Genomic DNA, 17,761 nt, shown 5'->3' with positions numbered 1-17,761 from the left:
TAAATGCATATTATACCGTGACGCCGACTTACATCAAAGATTTCAATTTATTTTTAAAAAAATTCTATTCCATTTCCATAGTAGACTGACGCTACCTATGTGAGTATCAGCACTTCTGGCGTGTTGAAATTAAGAAGGTCACGCCGGAACGTCTGCAAGTGTGGTAAGTACTGTACCGGCGTTTCTTTACAAAAAGAAGCATAAAATCTGAATTTCAATTTGCACTGACGGGAAAGAAAAGCCTTGAGTATTAGGTTCTAAAGGCATTCACTGCGCGTACAGGACTGATAGCTTGATTAGTTCTTGTGGAGCAAACTGAAGGAGCTGTCTCTCTCACAGATTCTCCCATCTTGAAAAACACTTTGATCTCTGTTCAAGTCAATTCATGGACATCAACTGACAAGAACGGCATGAAAACACCCTGATGGTTATGCCCAGAACTCCCAGTAAACTATTTGGTTTCATTAAGGTTTCCATGACGAGGTAAATGGCGGTGGCACTTTAATTCCAAAACCAACAGGGAGAGTGGGTCCTAAATCGCACATCTGTCTGCTGAATGAGACCCTACACTAAAAAAAAAAAAAAAAAAGGGGGGGGGGGTATTCACCAGCCACTGTTGCCAAGAGAAGAAAACAATACAAGGTGTTTTATACAGTGCAAAACCAGTTACCATAATAATGAACCTGGAACATATCTTGATACAGTTACGCTCCAATGTTCCTTTTTTTTTCGGGGGGGGGGGGGGGGTGTTGTGTAAAAAGAATCAGAATTTTTGAATTTTTTTTTTCCTCTTGCATGGAAACAAGATAAAAACTTGTCTTTGTATAAAAATACTGACAATGTAGAATTATTTACATAGAGTCGACAGAGTTTACTCCCTGATCACAGTTAGCTTGAAGTGACTGCCACACTGTGTTTCTTCAAGGGAGTGTCACTTATTAGAGGAAATCCAAAAAATAAGCAAATTCCCCTAATCTATTATATATACATTATATAGATTATACAGGCAGTCCCCGGGTTACATACAAGATAGGGTCTGTAGGTTTGTTCTCAAGTTGAGTTTGTATGTAAGTCGGAACTGCATATTTTATCATTGTAATCCCAGCCAGAACTTTTTTGGTCTCTGTGACAATTGGATTTTAAAAATGTTGGGTTGTCATAAGAACCAGGATTAACAATAAAGCTTCATTACAGACACCGGTGATAACTGTTACAGCTGATTATTGTAGCCTAGGACTAAAGTACAATAAATTACCAACATCCAGAGGTCCGTTTGTAACTAGGGATCGTATGTAAGTCGAGTGTTCTTAAGTAGGGGACCGCCTGTATATATATAACAAACATACCCAAAATATACATAATTAGCGATCCCAAAAAAGAGGCCATCATATAAAACATTTGACAACATTTTTGAAAAAAGTTTTAACACATCAACAAACAATATAAGTTCTGTGAGTTTTTCTTTTAGTGGATCATATTTACACGAGGAATGAAAATTATTAAAAGATAAATTCAATGTATAATATAAAATCAAGCCTAATAAATATATAATATATATAAGAAAGGCTAAAAGTGGACATGAAAGGGTAAAATCTAAACTTAAAATTAAATTATATATCTATATCTATATATATATATAATATGTACTTGTATACTTAAATATAATATATATATATATACACACACAAAATTTTCATACAAATAAGAAGCAAAATAATAACAGTCTGTATAGACCCTGAGAGTAATTAAATTTAACCATGAGCACTTAACACAACAATTTAAATTGAATTATTAATTAAAATGAATTAATTAAAAAATAAATAAATAAAGGAGAGTATTAAAAAAAACCCCAGTTTGAATTACCTTTCCTACTTGTAGCCTGAAAACAAAAAGTAAAATTCAGCCTCCTACGAAATACACAACAACAAAAATAGGCAAGTTAGTTAAAAGGATTTTCAAAAATTGCCCATTAACCATTTACGGGTTTTCACGACAAACATGCTGCCAAAGGACCTACTTCAAAAGGCAACCCCCCCCCCTCCCCGTTTATTTTTCGACTAGTTCCTGTCAGTGCAGGTCAGAAATACAAAAGTGGAAAGTCATTGCAAAGCCACTGCACGAATAGACCGCGCGGCGAAAATCAAACAAAGCCCAATTAAAGTGATCATAACGTCCCAGTGAACACAGAGGAGGCTCACCTGGTATTTCTGGACTTTCTCTGTGAATTCCCCACCCTGCTCAGTACTTGCCACTATAATTACCCTGACCAAAATACTGTGAAATTACCGCTCTGATCTGCTAATAGATGAAGAGAAAAAAAAAAAAAAAGAAAGAAAAAAAAAAAAAAATTTCAAGCTGATGTGGTCCCATGCCAAAGGGGCTCCGGCAAGATGGCGCAATGCTTTCTGACATAGACCACAACTTCAACGACAAACTCAAAAGGAGAAAATTAACGGGATGGGGCTTTACATTGCCAAAGTCTATTCATTAATTACCAATTTAATCACCGCTGGAGGCATGACATTACAAAAAAAATCTGGCCGAAAGTTCTAATAGATTATGAAGACCACCTAAGAAGAATGACCAAGAAATGTACAAAACAATTAATACTGTTTCACTGCTATCAAAGGCACTTAGATTATTATACATCAAGTGAAGCAAAAGAATTAGGAGCTTCGCAGTCGCCACCACTTGGAACAGGAAACACAATGGCGCACAATTAGTAATGCACATGTGACTTTTCATTCAAGGCATATATCCTTGGGAAAGCCAGAACATGATAAGGAGAACAAAAGGAACATTTTAAATGAAATGAATAAAGATTTTTAACTCTGCTCCGGCGCATGCTGAGAAAAACAGAATAGGCTGAGCAGAATCCCGGCTCAGGGTAATGGTGATCTCATTCCAGGATTACACAAACCACCGAGGGAGGAGGGAAGAGGCAAGTGTCCGGCCAGTCGTCTCTTATAGATGTGGCTATATCTATCATACACCTATAGCTGTGTCTGGATGGAAGCTGAGACGTTCAGAAAATGGACTTTTATGTAGACGTAAGAAGGTGGAGACACAATGTGTGTATACATATGCACACACACACACATACATACATACATACATACATACATATATATATATACATATACACACATATATATATAAACACACACAAACACACAAACACAAATTTTACCACAAAAACCTGGGAAAACCTATTGACCCGAGTATAAGCCGAGGGTGGGAAATTTATTGGTCACATCCTCCTCAGTATATAGCCTGCCGGACCCTGCCCCATAGTATATAGCCAGCACCTGCCCCCCAGTATATAGCCTGCCAGCCCATATCCCCCAGTATATAGCCAGCCCCCTGCCCCAGTATGTAGCCAGCATTGGGGGAAGCCAGAAAGATGAGTTTTGGTATATATATTTTTTTTTACTCACGTACAAGCCGAGTTTGTGCTGAAAAACTAGGCTTATACTCGAGTATATATGGTAGATATAAAACACATGCAGTCTACATATATGTATTAAATATGCTATGTTCAGAAAATTATGTAAAACAGATGTGTCTGGAAAAGCTGGGAGATTTTGCCTACAAAATGTCATTTTTTTTTTTTTTAATCAATTTTTTTTTTACTTAAGATGGCTCTATGCCCTCACTTCTCGTTCTATGCCCCCTCTTTACTCGCCATGACCCCATACCCATGTTTCCCCCCATATTTCTATGACCCCCCCCCCCCATGTATCTTGCTCTTCATATCTTTCTGTGCCCCTACATTGCATCCTCTTACCTGTGCTGCCCCGCTTATTGTTTTATTGTTATATACTTTATCGAGTCCAGGGTTGTGACCTTATAGGGAACCTGTCAGTGCAATTTGGGACAGTACACCACCCACAGGTCCTTATGGACCGGTGGTATAGTGTCCCACATTGCACCCATCAGGCCTCACAAAGAAAAAAACTATACTTGCCTTCCGTCTAGAGCTCCCAAAACCTGCACATTGTCGCTAGTAAAGCTGGCTTTAGGTACTGCATACTTCCAACAACATGACGGAGCAGGATCTGCTGATGTTAGTCTGATGTGCCTAATTGGACTCTCATCCAGGAAGGTAAATTTTTTTTTTATTTAGGCCATGCAAAGATGGTATACAGGTCGATTTCGGATCCTAAATCACAGGTCCATACAGGTTTTAAGTTGGATCCAGGCACTGTGACTGTGGTAATCTTGTTATATGTTATCTATGGCCTTCTTCCTTCTAAAATCAACTTTTAAAATTATACCAATAAGCCAGATTGGCTCCTAAGGGTTTTACCAGAGCCCCTGTATATTGTAGCTTCAAAGAACGTTACACTGTGTGGACAGGATGTACAATCCAAAAAAACATTCTGTCCAATGGTCTAGACCAGTGGTGGCGAACCTATGGCACGGGTGCCAGAGGTGGCACTCAGAGCCCTCTAAATGGGCACCCTTGCCATCACCTCATGGTAGAGTTTGCCAAACAGGACTCAAGGCCTCTTGCAGTCCCAGGCAGCCCAGGACCCCAGAAGGAAGCTACAATGATAATCCAAACTTCTTCTCCTTCCTTCTATTGTATTGGTGTCCTCAAGTGCCTACACAATTTAAACCCGTGAAAGAGCAGGGAGTAATAAGTTACTGCTTAAAATGTTGCATTGGCACTTTGCGAAAAATACACAGGTTTTGGTTATAGTTTGGGCACTCATGTTTAAAAGGTTTGCCATCACTGGTCTAGACAGTCACCTGCCAAGTCAGGAAGTACAAGCTCTTCAATGGAAGGTGAAGAAAGGTTTCAATAGTCTGGAGGTCTTTATTATCTCAAGGGTATCAATACAAGCGACTATAACCACAAGACAAAAGCAGGTTGATGGTTTAACCATTGTAACGGCCTGGTGAAAGACCATTCTGTGAATAGGCAAACATATTTTAGTCCTTCGACAGGCCATACTTTCAGTGATGTAAAGCCAAGGATGAAAAAAGTTTTGGAAATGTTCTTTGAAAATTTGTGGACTAACAATATATTTACACATATTATACATGTCAACTCCCAGAATATGACATTGTGACTTTGGTTCACTCAAAGCAGTCACACACAGAGTTAATCACATGGCGTTGTCCAAGGGTTTGATTAGTGGATGACAGATTAGTGGGGAACCTCCAACACTCACTCCCTTTTCCTCTATCCTGTGCATAGAGGACACAACCCCATTAAGGAAATCCAATCAATTGGCTTTGCTTAATATATCGAATCGTGGTATCTCCAGGCCTTTAACGAACGCAGGTTGGGTTCATATATTTTTTGCACAATTCTATTTAAGGGAATCAAAATTTTTGCAAGAATAATGGAGATAAATCTAATAGTAATAGAAAGAATTCCCTTTTCATTGCAACTTGTTAAATTCACCAAAAGACGGGATTGATTAATGTCACCATTTCAGCTGACAGTAGGTCACGTGCCCGGATCCTAGGATCGTCCAGCAGAATTGTCCAGCACAGGAGGGTACAGGACATTCAAGCTACACCGAAGGAAAACAGTAATAAGCTTGAAAGTGTTCCTATTGGTGATCAGTCTGAAGGGCGGTGTAATCTTAAAGGGATTTTCCAGTCTAAGAATATTTTTAATTTATGTACATAAAACAGATCCTATACATCAGATTGGAAGGATTAGACACCCAGTACCACCACCGATGAGCTGTTCTCGATACACAGTCAATGGACCAGGAGGCCGACAGCTCTGTTCTCTGTGTAGTGGTCAGACCAGGTTACTGCAGTTCAGCTCCTCTGCTGAGTCAGTAGACAGAGAATTGAACAGTCTGCTTTGTTTTCGGTTTAATCAACTGCTGAGAATAGCTTATCCGTGGTGGTGCAGGACCCATCCAATTCGACATAGACACCTGTTCCCAGGGGCTAAGGGAAGCGGCAAACAAGCTTTGTGGTCCTTAAAAGACAGAACGTGGACTGGATAGATTTCACAGTGGAGAGGGAAGGACTCCAAGCATCATACTGATATATGATGCAAGGAGTCTCCCTTCTATCCTGTAGAACAGCAGTGCTGAAATATCATCATGCTAACAGTTTGGTGATGCTGTTTTACAAAATACAAAGAACACCTTGCATCATATATAACGATGATCCATCTAGTCCCGCCCTATGCACAAATGGACACTTGTTGACCATTGTTGCGATCACTGGGGATCTAAGCGGTCAGACCCGCACATATCGTAAAAGCAGATGACAGCGGTTGGTCTGTAAAAAACAGATTCTGTGCTGCCGGATTTTATGTACCAACCACGGTTGTCAAGAGCGGTCAAGATAGGTACAAATCTAACCACTTGGATACCCAGTGATCACAAGAATAATCAAAAAAGCGTCCCTATGACTGTAGATCCTTATTACTAAAGTTTCATAATGGTTGTTCCTCCCTTGTAACTGTTTCCCACATAGATACAACTACTAAGATTTTACTCATGTATATGCATAATACCAACTAGAGTAACCAATCAGCAAATAAAGTTGTAAGCAATAAAAGATTGTAAAAAGACAACGCTCTCTCTCCCTCTATTGCCAATTACATGGCCAAAAGCTGCTTTTCCTTATCTGGGGATCTAGTGATCGTATCTCAATCTGTCACAATTATCAGCCTGGCAGAGCCGTCCTTTCAATCAATGTTTTCCAATTAACATCAAAAGGACCAAGGTTGCATTCTGCTAAGTTGTGTTGTCCCGAGGATCCCTGAACCCCCTCCCTCTTAAAAAAAAAAAATAAAAAATTGGTAAAAATGAAGTTACAGGTTTAATTTCTAAAGAAAAAAATAGAAAAAAAACAAAAGAAAAAGAATCTCTCCGGTGAAGGAACAATTTATCCAGGTCTTTGAAACCTTTGTGCCGCTCAGTTAAAAGCAAAGCGATATATGACATACTTACTGCTAAGTAGTAAAATAAATACTGTGACTACGAAAACACCACCGAGTGGAATCGAGCATTTCGGATTGTTGCTAAATCTTAAATTAATTACGGAGTTAATACGCTGGCCGCCACCAGACCTGCAGCATGTTAACCCATTCTTTGCCCGGCACTTTGATTACTCAGGCATAGCTTACATGCACATTATACTGTGTGTGTGCTAAAGAGAAAGGGCCACTACACACGCATTCTTCGGAGGATTTGAGGTTTTACCCTTTTTTTTTTCCCCCTTTAACTTATGGATTTGTTGGTGAACCTTGGGCTCGGGTCAAAGTAAAGTGAAGTGATTAAAGGGCATTTTCATCTAAAATTGCAATAAGAAAAACTTAAAGGAAAAGAAAAAAGTTCTGTAGAATTTACAGTGTGCTAAAATCTTCCTTTTTTGCATCTTGATGTATAGCAAATCATTGCAGTAAAATGACTTTAATCTGACATCAAAGAGACAGGATTAGGGGACCTTCTGAATTACTGGATTTAGAGGGGGTTTCTGCTGTGCTAAAATGGGTCATAATGGGTTAAAAAAATAAATACAAAACATTATTGACGCTTACTTTCCAATATACGCCAAGCTACTACTGGCCTCTAGTTCTTATAAACATATAGCAAATGGCTTCTAATAGCCAACCAGTAAATTAGGTTTGGTGCTGCTGCTCAGCCAATCAGTAGTTGAGGTTGGGTGCAGCTGCTCAGCCAACTACTGGTTGAGGTTGGGTGCAGCTGCTCAGCCAGCCAGTGTTTGAGGTTGGGTGCTGCTGTCTAGCCAACCGGTAGACAAGGTTGGGCGTTGCTGCTCAGCCACCAAATGAGGTTGGGAGCTGCTGTTCAGCGCATTGGTGGCCATGTTTGGACAAGTCAATTAATAGAATATAATTTTGCTTACTTCCTGTGGACAATAAACAGTCCCTGGTCATGTGATGTCACACAGGTGCATGGCTCGTTATATCCCTGGTCATGTGTTGCCACACAGGTGTACGGCTTGTTATATCCCTGCTCATGTGATGTCACACAGGTGCACCGCTCTTTATATCCCCGGTCATGTGATGTCACACAGGTGTATGGCTTGCTATATCCCTGCTCATGTGATGTCACACAGGTGCACGGCTCGTTATATCCCTGGTAATGTGATGTCACACAGGTGCACGGCTTGTTATATCCCCGGTCATGTGATGCCACACAGGTGTCCGGATTGCTATATCCCTGGTATTGTGATATCACACAAGTGCACAGCTCGTTATATCACAGAGAGTAATCCAAGTTGTGTGATATAATGAGTGGTGCACATGTGTGACATCACATGACCAGGGACTGGTTTATATCCACAGGAAGTGAACAATGAAGCTTTCTGTTAAATGACTGGAAGATCTTTAAAATCAAGAATTGATATAGAAAGTATATTAGAAAATTGTACAACTTTCCATTACATAAACAAAATCAATTATTTGCATTAGGGCCAGCATGTGCGCAGCAGAGGACGAGCAGCAGAGACTGGCAATATAAATGTAGTACTCATACCTTAAAGGGGTTGTCCGAGGGTATAAAAAAACCCTTGGGTTGCTGGGATTGGGTGGGTTAAACAAAATAAAAAAGTACTTACCTCCACGCTCCCTACCGACGGCCAGAACTGCGATGTCTCCGGTATGTTCCCTGATGTAAACAAACGGGCACCGGCCATGGCCTACCGTCCCTATTACCAGTGTTCCATCCCCACCTCAACTGGCCGGAAGATGAACGCAAGCGCAGCTTCTGTGCCCCTGTGTTTTCATGGGGCACGGACCGGAAAAATCGCAGTACTGGACACCAGGAGTTTTTTTTTAACCAGCCGCATCCCAGCCCCCCAAGTTTTTTTTTCATACCCTCAAACAACCCCTTTAAAACTATTCGGTCCCTTTTTTTAATTAAAAAAAAAACTTTCATATACACTGTAAAAGCGGGCATTGACCTGGCAAAATGAAAAGTGAAAACTTAACATCCAGAATTTGAAAATAAATAGTAATGTTTACACTGAAAATCTATTCAGCTTTGTTTATGGCAATGATTCAAATCCCTTTAAGAAGTAGACCACGGATTTTGGCAAGTATGTTTTTAACCTGGCCTCTCCCGATTGGCTCATTAAATACGATCAATGAAATCATAAGTGATTCTGGATTCAGCTGTATCAGTAGAGAGGAATCCATGTTGACGTACTGAAGAGCAATATAGGTCCTGCCAGAGGGTCTACAAGGAGGCCTCGCGACGTTTGGTGACCACATCCCCGTTATATAGCATCAGCTCACACCCTACAGGACGGCCAAGGAAACAGCAAGGAGACTCCACAGAGGTCTCTCAGCTTCGGAAATGCCATTATGAAAACTAAATCAGCGTGAACTCCCTGGGGGATGATGATCTTACAAGGTCATCTGGGAGGTTATCGATGGGGCACCAAGAGAAAGCTAACAAAGCAGACCTGATCGCACCTGGCCTGTCACGTTACATTTCCTTCAACACAACCCAGAAGATTGTCCTGGTCATAGCAGTGACAGGAAAGTTACCTTTATCATTAAGAACAAGGTGAGGTGAATTCGTGACAAATAATGGGGAGCTAATGAGACTAATGCGGGAGATTTATCAGAAGTGTCTGAGAGCAAGACTGTACTAGATGCACATGGCAACCAATCAGAGCTCAGCTTTCATTTTCCCACATCAGTTTATAAAGCAAAAGTTGAGATCTTATTGGTTTCCATGGGCAACTAGAACAGTTCTGCTCTCAGACATGTCTGATAAATCTCCCCCATTAGTCCCATTAGTTCCTCATTATTTATGTTATTTGTCACCCATTCACCTCAGGTATAATGATACAGTCCGGTAAATCTCCCTAATGTGTTTGTCTATCAATCAAACAATTATCTACCTATGTAATGTCTATCCTTCTAATATCCATCTATCATAAAGTAACTACCTAGCCATATCACATTTGTATTTAATATCTACCCTTCTACTTATCAAATATCTACCCAGCGATCAGATATCTATTTAATATATATATGAAGATTTTACCAGAAGTGTCTGAGGTAAAAGTGTTCTAGTTGCTCATGGTAACCAATCAGAGCTCACCTTTCATTTTCCAACAGCTGTTTATAAAATTAAAGCTGAGCTCTCATTGGTTTCCTTGGGCAACTAGAACAGTTTTACCTCAGACGCTTCTGATAAATATCCCTCTATATAATATCGATTTATCTCTTTATAAAAATAGCTAGGGCTATCTATCTGTCTGTCTACAATCCAGAAAAAACAGCACTTCAAAAAAATCTAAGGTAGAAAATAATAGTGGTTTCAATCCATATTCAGGGCGACGTTTCGGCTCTAGCAAAGCCTATTTCAACCTTGGATTTTTTGGAGTGGTGTTTTTTTCTGGATTGTGTATTGGGAGGACAGCAGCCTGTCAACATGAAACATGCACCCTCTCTCATATTTTTCTGTGCTGCTATGAAATCTCTTTAATTGTTAAAAATTCAGCACTTTGTAAAAAAAAAAAAAAAAAAAAATCTTCTTTAGTTCTCCATCATGTTAAAACATTACATAGCATCAGGGGGCGTAACTAGGAGAGACAGGGCCCCCTAGCAGGCTACTGCATGGGGACCCCCTTCCCACTTAAAAAATATACATATTAGTATACTCACACAGTTACAATCACATTTAAATACACTCATGTGCACACACAGCATATACACACACATACAGTGCAATATGCAACATACTCACATACAGTGTATACAGACACCATATACACATCACAGTATATGTTATGTACATATTATGCTGGACAATGTGCATCACAATATAAATATAATTGTGCACATCCTCCATTCTTTATTTTGTCAAGTCGGATGACGGGGCCCCCTGACACTGCAGGCCCCATGGCTGCATGCCGCTATGGCTGCTACCGCTGTAGTTACGCCCCTGCATAGCATATCTGTAGTCCATATATAGCAGATAGCATATCTGTAGTCTATATGAAGCCTATCTGCTATATATGGACTACAGACATGCTATGCAATGTTTTAACATGACGGAGAACTAAAGAAGATATTTTTTCTTTACAAAGTGCTAGATCTATATGATGACTGTATTGCAGCATGCAATTCGCCACTACTGTAAATCCTCTGCAGAGTATTTATCTACACTTCAGTGGTTCGGTTATGCATCAGCAGTGCTATCTTTGCTGTAAAAAACTTAGTAAAAGTCATAGGTTATTATTTAGCACATTTGGGAACTGCATTGGTGGCTGCAATGTGAATACCATCTTAAAGGAAATCTACCATTTGTTTTTATAAAATTCAGGACCTTGGGAAAGCTGGGTGCTGCTGGCTACTATACATAAACACATTACTTCCACATACACAGGAGCTGCCTGAACTGTCCAGACAGGACTAATCAACCTGAGATGGATGACCTTTACATAGCAGCTGGGGGATAGTGCAGAGATTGATTACTTCTGCCTGTCAGGGACAACACTGTGATTACGTATTTTCGGCTTATTCTCGACAGGACAAGGCTGGAGCAGTGCATAATTAGGGTGAGAGGAGAAGTGCTGGGACAGCCACAGGAGCGACAGAGCCTCATTATCATAATTTTATAATAGTTTTTTCAACAAAATCACTCCGTTCAGGGATTAAACAAGATATGTTTCTGCATCAGTGTCGCTACAGCATTCTCAAGGTATGTTTGGTTCATAATGCATGAAAGCGAATGGTAGATTTCCTTAAAAATAATTGTTCGATCGTCTCCAAGGACACACTTACATTTCAGCATCTGTACAAGCGTAGTAAACGTTGTCAAATCTGATTGGTCAGTGCTAGTGGAAAGACTTACATCACTGAGTTGCTTGGCACGTGTAGTGGCTGCGTTGTTCTGCCTCTGCTTGTTGCCCGCTTTCAGTGCCGCGTCCCTCCGGGCCTGCTCCAGTAATAGCCGGGCGCGCTCCTTCAGCTCCTCTTGACGGGATAACATCCGCTGCTGTAAAACACGAAAGGAAACATGAAGATTAGAAAAGAACAAATGTCTGTAGAAGAGTATGAATAAAGTTAATGTTGTTGCTTTTGAAGTTCTTATTGCAATTAAGTTATGCTACATATGTAGGAATTTATTTATTGTTTTAAGTAGAAAAACTTGACTACTCCACATCTGTCAATGGGTGCAACTAGAGCAGAGCGGACCTGATGATCGGGTTCGGATGTCTGACTTAGACAATTTCCCAATCCGGCATGTTGACACCCCCCCCCCCCCCCCCTGGTGAATCAGATCTTAGTGGATAGTGCCATCAATTTGCCAGATGGTCAGGTTTGGCCGCCTAGCTAGGATGTCCCAGAGGCCAATTATACCAATGGCTAGTTGCCAGGGGCATCAATTTGGCTGTTTGACCGCAAATCCGGAAATGTGTCTGGGCCGAACCGGACTATCGGGTCCGCTCAGCTGTAGTAGTCACATATTGTATCTTGTTATAAAAATTAGTAGGCACCCTTTTTGGGCTTTTTAAAAGAGACTTTCACCAAATTTTACCCTATTAAACTAGCAGCCCCCTCAGGTAGAATAGGAAATGTCTTAATTCAAGTGAAATCTCACCCGTTACCCTATAAATACTACTCCAATGTTATGTTAAAACAAGCAGAAAAGAGTCATATTTTAAGTGAGATCAGTCACTTTTAGCCCTTTTAGATCTAAAGTACCTAGATAATTATGTTCCATATCACACGAAAAGCAAAAATCTCATGATCTCAGGATCACATGCGGTTGGTCCCCTTGAACTACAGCATCAGAGATAAAGGCAGCTTAAAATGAGGGCAACTGCATGTTTATCTGCAGCTCCCATTTCAATCCCTGTTTTTAACTGTCTGTATATAGAGTTCTGTAGATTACAGAGACACACGTCTGACGTGATCTGGAACATTTTCAGATCTTTTACATGACACCATGTTTCTAGATACCATAGATCCAAAGATAGGGACCTCAAAAGAGACCCATCTCCTGCAGCCTCATCTCAGGTGAAATATGACTATTCTCTGCTCATTTTCACATGACTTTGGAACAGATTTTTTTTTTAATAGGAAAATAAAAGAAGGCATTCTAGAAAGGACATTATTGGAATGGGGGTAAAATTAAATAAACTTTTTGGAGCACAAAATCGCCAATAATTGAAGCCATAAAGACCTCTCTCACATCTCTACATATGAAGACGCGTGGAGGGACAGGATCTAGGCACGAATACTAACATATGGACCATCCCATAAGAACAAATGATAGATAGATTCAGATATCACCATCACTAATTGTATCTCTTTATAACATATATCTTATCTATAGGTGAATGTGTATATATGTATGTATATATAGGTCTAACAACGTACATATAGGGTGTAATTACATATACATCAGACAGAAGATGCTGAATACAGACAAATCACGCTTTGATTCAGTATGTACAGAGTAGCATCAGGGGTGTCAGATTTTAATAAAGATTTATAAAAAAAAAAAACTAAAAAATGACCTTCAGGGATATGAGATATTTGGAAAATTGCAGCGCAGGAATACCCTTCCCTTTATGCTGTATATAAGAATGGTAAAGCAGGAGTTATCCTCTTTCAACAGTGTTGTCCCTCAGTGACTAAGATTGTGACATAACCGCAACTTCAAGGGATTTTCCAGGCTTAACATATTAGCCGTAATATTTGGTTCGACAATTGGAAAACGTAAGACCCTTGACTCCGCTTCGTACAAGCAGGACTTCTTGGGTTTCGTTCGGTCTATAAGCCGATTGGAAGCCGATCTGGAGTCCTGTGCTCCACTAATTTCTATGGGACTTCTAAAATCAGAAAATATCAGAAAATCCTACTTGTAATGAGTAATTCAGTGGGACTCATTACTAGAGATGAGTAGACCCGAAATTTAGGTTTGGCATCCTTTGTTCAGCAGCTCTGCCCAGCCCGGAAATGTTGCTTGTTGGGCATCAAAGCAGCCAATCAGATAGCTTTACACCTCTAGGAACTAGGCATGGCTGTGATTGGCCAGGTGTGTCCATGCCATGCCTAGTTGTTGGGGGCGTAAAGCTGCCCGATTGGCTGATCTGCCGCCGATCAAGCAACATGTCCGGGTTAGACTGAGCTGCTGAACCTAAAGTTTAGTTCGGCCCATCTCTACTCAAGATTTCCCTTTGATTATAAATTTTTTCTTTACGGTAAAAAGCAGAAGTTTTTTTTTTTTTTAAACACTCTTTTTAGCGTCTGCTGATGATTTTAACAGTACAACCTGCAGACAGGTTTGGCACCGGTTTTATTAAAAACAATAGACAAGAATTTTAAACAAATCCAGAATGAACAAGTTTATGAATTCTCATAGCTGAAAACATCTTTGGTTACGTGCAGTGGAAAATATTCCAGCCTATGGATTGACAAAACCATCTACAGATTTTTTGAGCAGATTCACAGGCTGTCACACTGCCCCCCCCTCTTCTCCTTCTCAGCTCTTCCCCCTTCCTCTCTCTGATGTAATCTCACTACAGCATTTATAAAGAATTTGATGGCGCTATATAAAGATTATTATTACATCAGTAGAAGGGGAAAGTGCTCCTGCAGAGAGTAACGGCCTGTTAATCTGCAGCACGGAGGGGCTCTGGTAACACACCCAGTAGCCCTTCTAGCTCATTATCATAATTATAAAAGTTAATTTTAGAAGGAAGGCGACCATGGATAACAAATATAAGAAGATTCCTACAGTCACGGTGCCTGGATCAATGAGTAAGTGTCCCTGGTTTATCCATGCTCAATTTTGAAGGTAGATTTCCTTAAATCTTAAATAACTTTTTTTTTAAAAAATGAGAAATTGTTTTAGGATGTAGAGTAGGACCAGCGGCGAGCATGAGCAGCGCCTTCCCCCCTTCTCGTGGATCCCATTGCAGCTGCACGTGCTGCCTCGCCGGTATGCGCAGCTTGTAACACTGTCCCTTGTCCTAACGCGAAGCCTCGAAAACAATAAAAAGTAAATTGGAGCTCACGGGTTCAGCAAATTATTAAGTTAATGGGCTAATTACTAACTTGTAATTTGGAAGAAAAAGGTTTGGAGTGCCATAAGTCAGTCATGCTCCTGCCACTGTGCCTGCCATTAATCTGCGACTAGACATAATGACTCGCAGAGATTTACAATCCAATCATCTATGTGAAGTGATTTACAACCTGAAAGGAACTAAAAGTGACACGCGTGCAGTAAAGCGCATAAAGACCGTCCCAGCCCTCTAATTTGTCATCTGTATAAACAAAATGTGTCTTTGTCAATGTGCATAATGCGCGGTTACGTGATGAAATTTAGGAAGTGCTCCTACTTGTTGGTTCCCGGGTGGCAGACGTTCCTCCCTTGCTGTCTGTACTCAGGGGAATCTTTTACAACCGCAAAAACAATATACAACAGATCAGCACTCACCTTACACACGGAGGATACAGGCCACATGTCACCGCCATCAACTGGGTGGTATCTGACTAAGTACTGCATATTATGAACCTTTTCTGATGCAGAACCTCTTTTTGGGTAGGGCCATAATAATCCTTCTGGTCATTTCTTCATGGCCTACCATTCAATGACTGGTGGTGGCAGGGGTGGATTAAGACTGCCATAGGCCCGGGGCTGTATGAATATTAGGGCCCCTAGAAGTCTAGAACCACTGCCTACATATGGTACTAGAATCATCTTATTGGGGAATGGAGAATGCGCCCCTTATGCCCACTTTCAAGACCTTTGGAGGACATGTCCAATGAGAGCAGGAATGGATTTATGGATTTTATGGGTGAAGGTCCTTATTAGAATCAAATTTCGTGGGTGGTTTGGGTGGCGATGGGCACCAGGTAACCACCCATGCCGCCCATATTATAATCCACTACTGGGTGGCAGCTGTAAGCCACATGAGCTGGTGGGCATTTTCTATGGGTTAAGATTGGACAAGGAAGTAAAGACTAGGCTCTTTTATGGGGGATCAAGAGTAGTTGGGAACCAGAAAAAAAATTACGACATTTTTTACTTTTTTTTAAGGTGTATTCTTATCTGGTCATTTACATTTAATTCATCTGCAATATATATATTTCTATAATTAGATGTTATTAAAAAAAAATCTACCCATTTGAAGATAATTTCTCGTAAACGTAGTCATAGGGTCCCTTAGAAAGTAAATGATTGTCCTTGGATACGACCAGTCTCACACCTGTCAGCGGTGTCCATGCATGAGCTTTTGAGGCACCCGACCACCAGGATTCAGCGTTCATTACCACAAGACGGATGTGGGAAATGCAGTAACTCCCACACATTTCATATGTAAAAACAATGGGGCACATTTAGTTAACTCGGACCCCCCCATTCGCGTGATCTGTGGGGGTATCATCACCGAATCCCCCACCGATCAGCAAGTTCTGTGGGTAGGGTCTAACTTGTTTGGTGAGAAAACCCCTACAAGTTTCTTTTGGTATGGTATCCAACTCTGGTGTTTGAGAAGAGTAGTTGGCATGCAAGGAACGGCTGAGCTTAATTTTTTTTTCCTCCTGGACTACTATTCTAATGTGACCCTCTAGTTAGCGGCAGGCCCCCTCTAGTTAGCGGCAGGCCCCCTCTAGTTAGCGGCAGGCCCCCTCTAGTTAGCGGCAGGCCCCCTCTAGTTAGCGGCAGGCCCCCTCTAGTTAGCGGCAGGCCCCCTCTAGTTAGCGGCAGGCCCCCTCTAGTTAGCGGCAGGCCCCCTCTAGTTAGCGGCAGGCCCCCTCTAGTTAGCGGCAGGCCCCCTCTAGTTAGCGGCAGGCCCCCTCTAGTTAGCGGCAGGCCCCCTCTAGTTAGCGGCAGGCCCCCTCTAGTTAGCGGCAGGCCCCCTCTAGTTAGCGGCAGGCCCCCTCTAGTTAGCGGCAGGCCCCCTCTAGTTAGCGGCAGGCACCCTCTAGTTAGCGGCAGGCACCCTCTAGTTAGCGGCAGGCACCCTCTAGTTAGCGGCAGGCACCCTCTAGTTAGCGGCAGGCACCCTCTAGTTAGCGGCAGGCACCCTCTAGTTAGCGGCAGGCACCCTCTAGTTAGCGGCAGGCACCCTCTAGTTAGCGGCAGGCACCCTCTAGTTAGCGGCAGGCACCCTCTAGTTAGCGGCAGGCACCCTCTAGTTAGCGGCAGGCACCCTCTAGTTAGCGGCAGGCACCCTCTAGTTAGCGGCAGGCACCCTCTAGTTAGCGGCAGGCACCCTCTAGTTAGCAGTAGGCACCCTCTAGTTAGGGTATATATGCATGCAGGCTGCATTTTCAGTATATTTTCTTCTATTCCCCAGAGGCATATGAGCCTCTGACCTCTATGTGTGGCCGGAAATGTTTATAGTACAAGTTACGAAGATAAAGAAAATTATTCTTCGGATCATGAAAAGACAATTGAATTTAAAAAACAAAACTTACAAAAAGTAATTTCCATTATAAAATACAGAAACAACATTTTGTTTTGTTACTTTTTGTAAATTGAAATAAAGCTCTGCAGAGGTCACTGTCCTAGTGGCAGGAAGGAAATATTAATAGATTTTTGGATAAACTATCAGTAAAATATTCAGCGCTCCAAACAACTGTGACTCCACCTAAACAGACTCCCAAAAACCAGATCTGACACATTATGATTTATTAGGTGGGGCAGTTTGTGAATTTAATTAACCCGGTTTTATGTAACCGTATCAAAACATTTCTCATTTCACACTTCTACATTAATGACAAGGGAAGTAAAATGGAGCAGACATAATGGAACGAGGTGTAGGCCTCTGGATG

General features: G+C 41.3%; 1 protein-coding gene across 6 annotated transcripts in view; it reads right to left on the bottom strand.

The window, feature by feature from the left end:
* Positions 1-17,761, bottom strand: part of EHBP1 (EH domain binding protein 1) — a 241,545-nt gene that overhangs the window by 96,668 nt on the left and 127,116 nt on the right. For all 6 annotated transcript variants that reach the window (XM_072140370.1, XM_072140374.1, XM_072140372.1 and 3 more), the window contains one exon: positions 11,823-11,966. In XM_072140370.1, the coding sequence (XP_071996471.1) occupies positions 11,823-11,966 (144 nt within the window). The remainder of the gene's footprint in view (positions 1-11,822; positions 11,967-17,761) is intronic.

The sequence above is a fragment of the Engystomops pustulosus genome, chromosome 3 (genome assembly GCF_040894005.1).
Source record: "Engystomops pustulosus chromosome 3, aEngPut4.maternal, whole genome shotgun sequence".
In the NCBI taxonomy this organism is placed as follows: Eukaryota; Metazoa; Chordata; class Amphibia; order Anura; family Leptodactylidae; genus Engystomops; species Engystomops pustulosus.
This window is presented reverse-complemented; position numbering and strand designations above follow the sequence as displayed.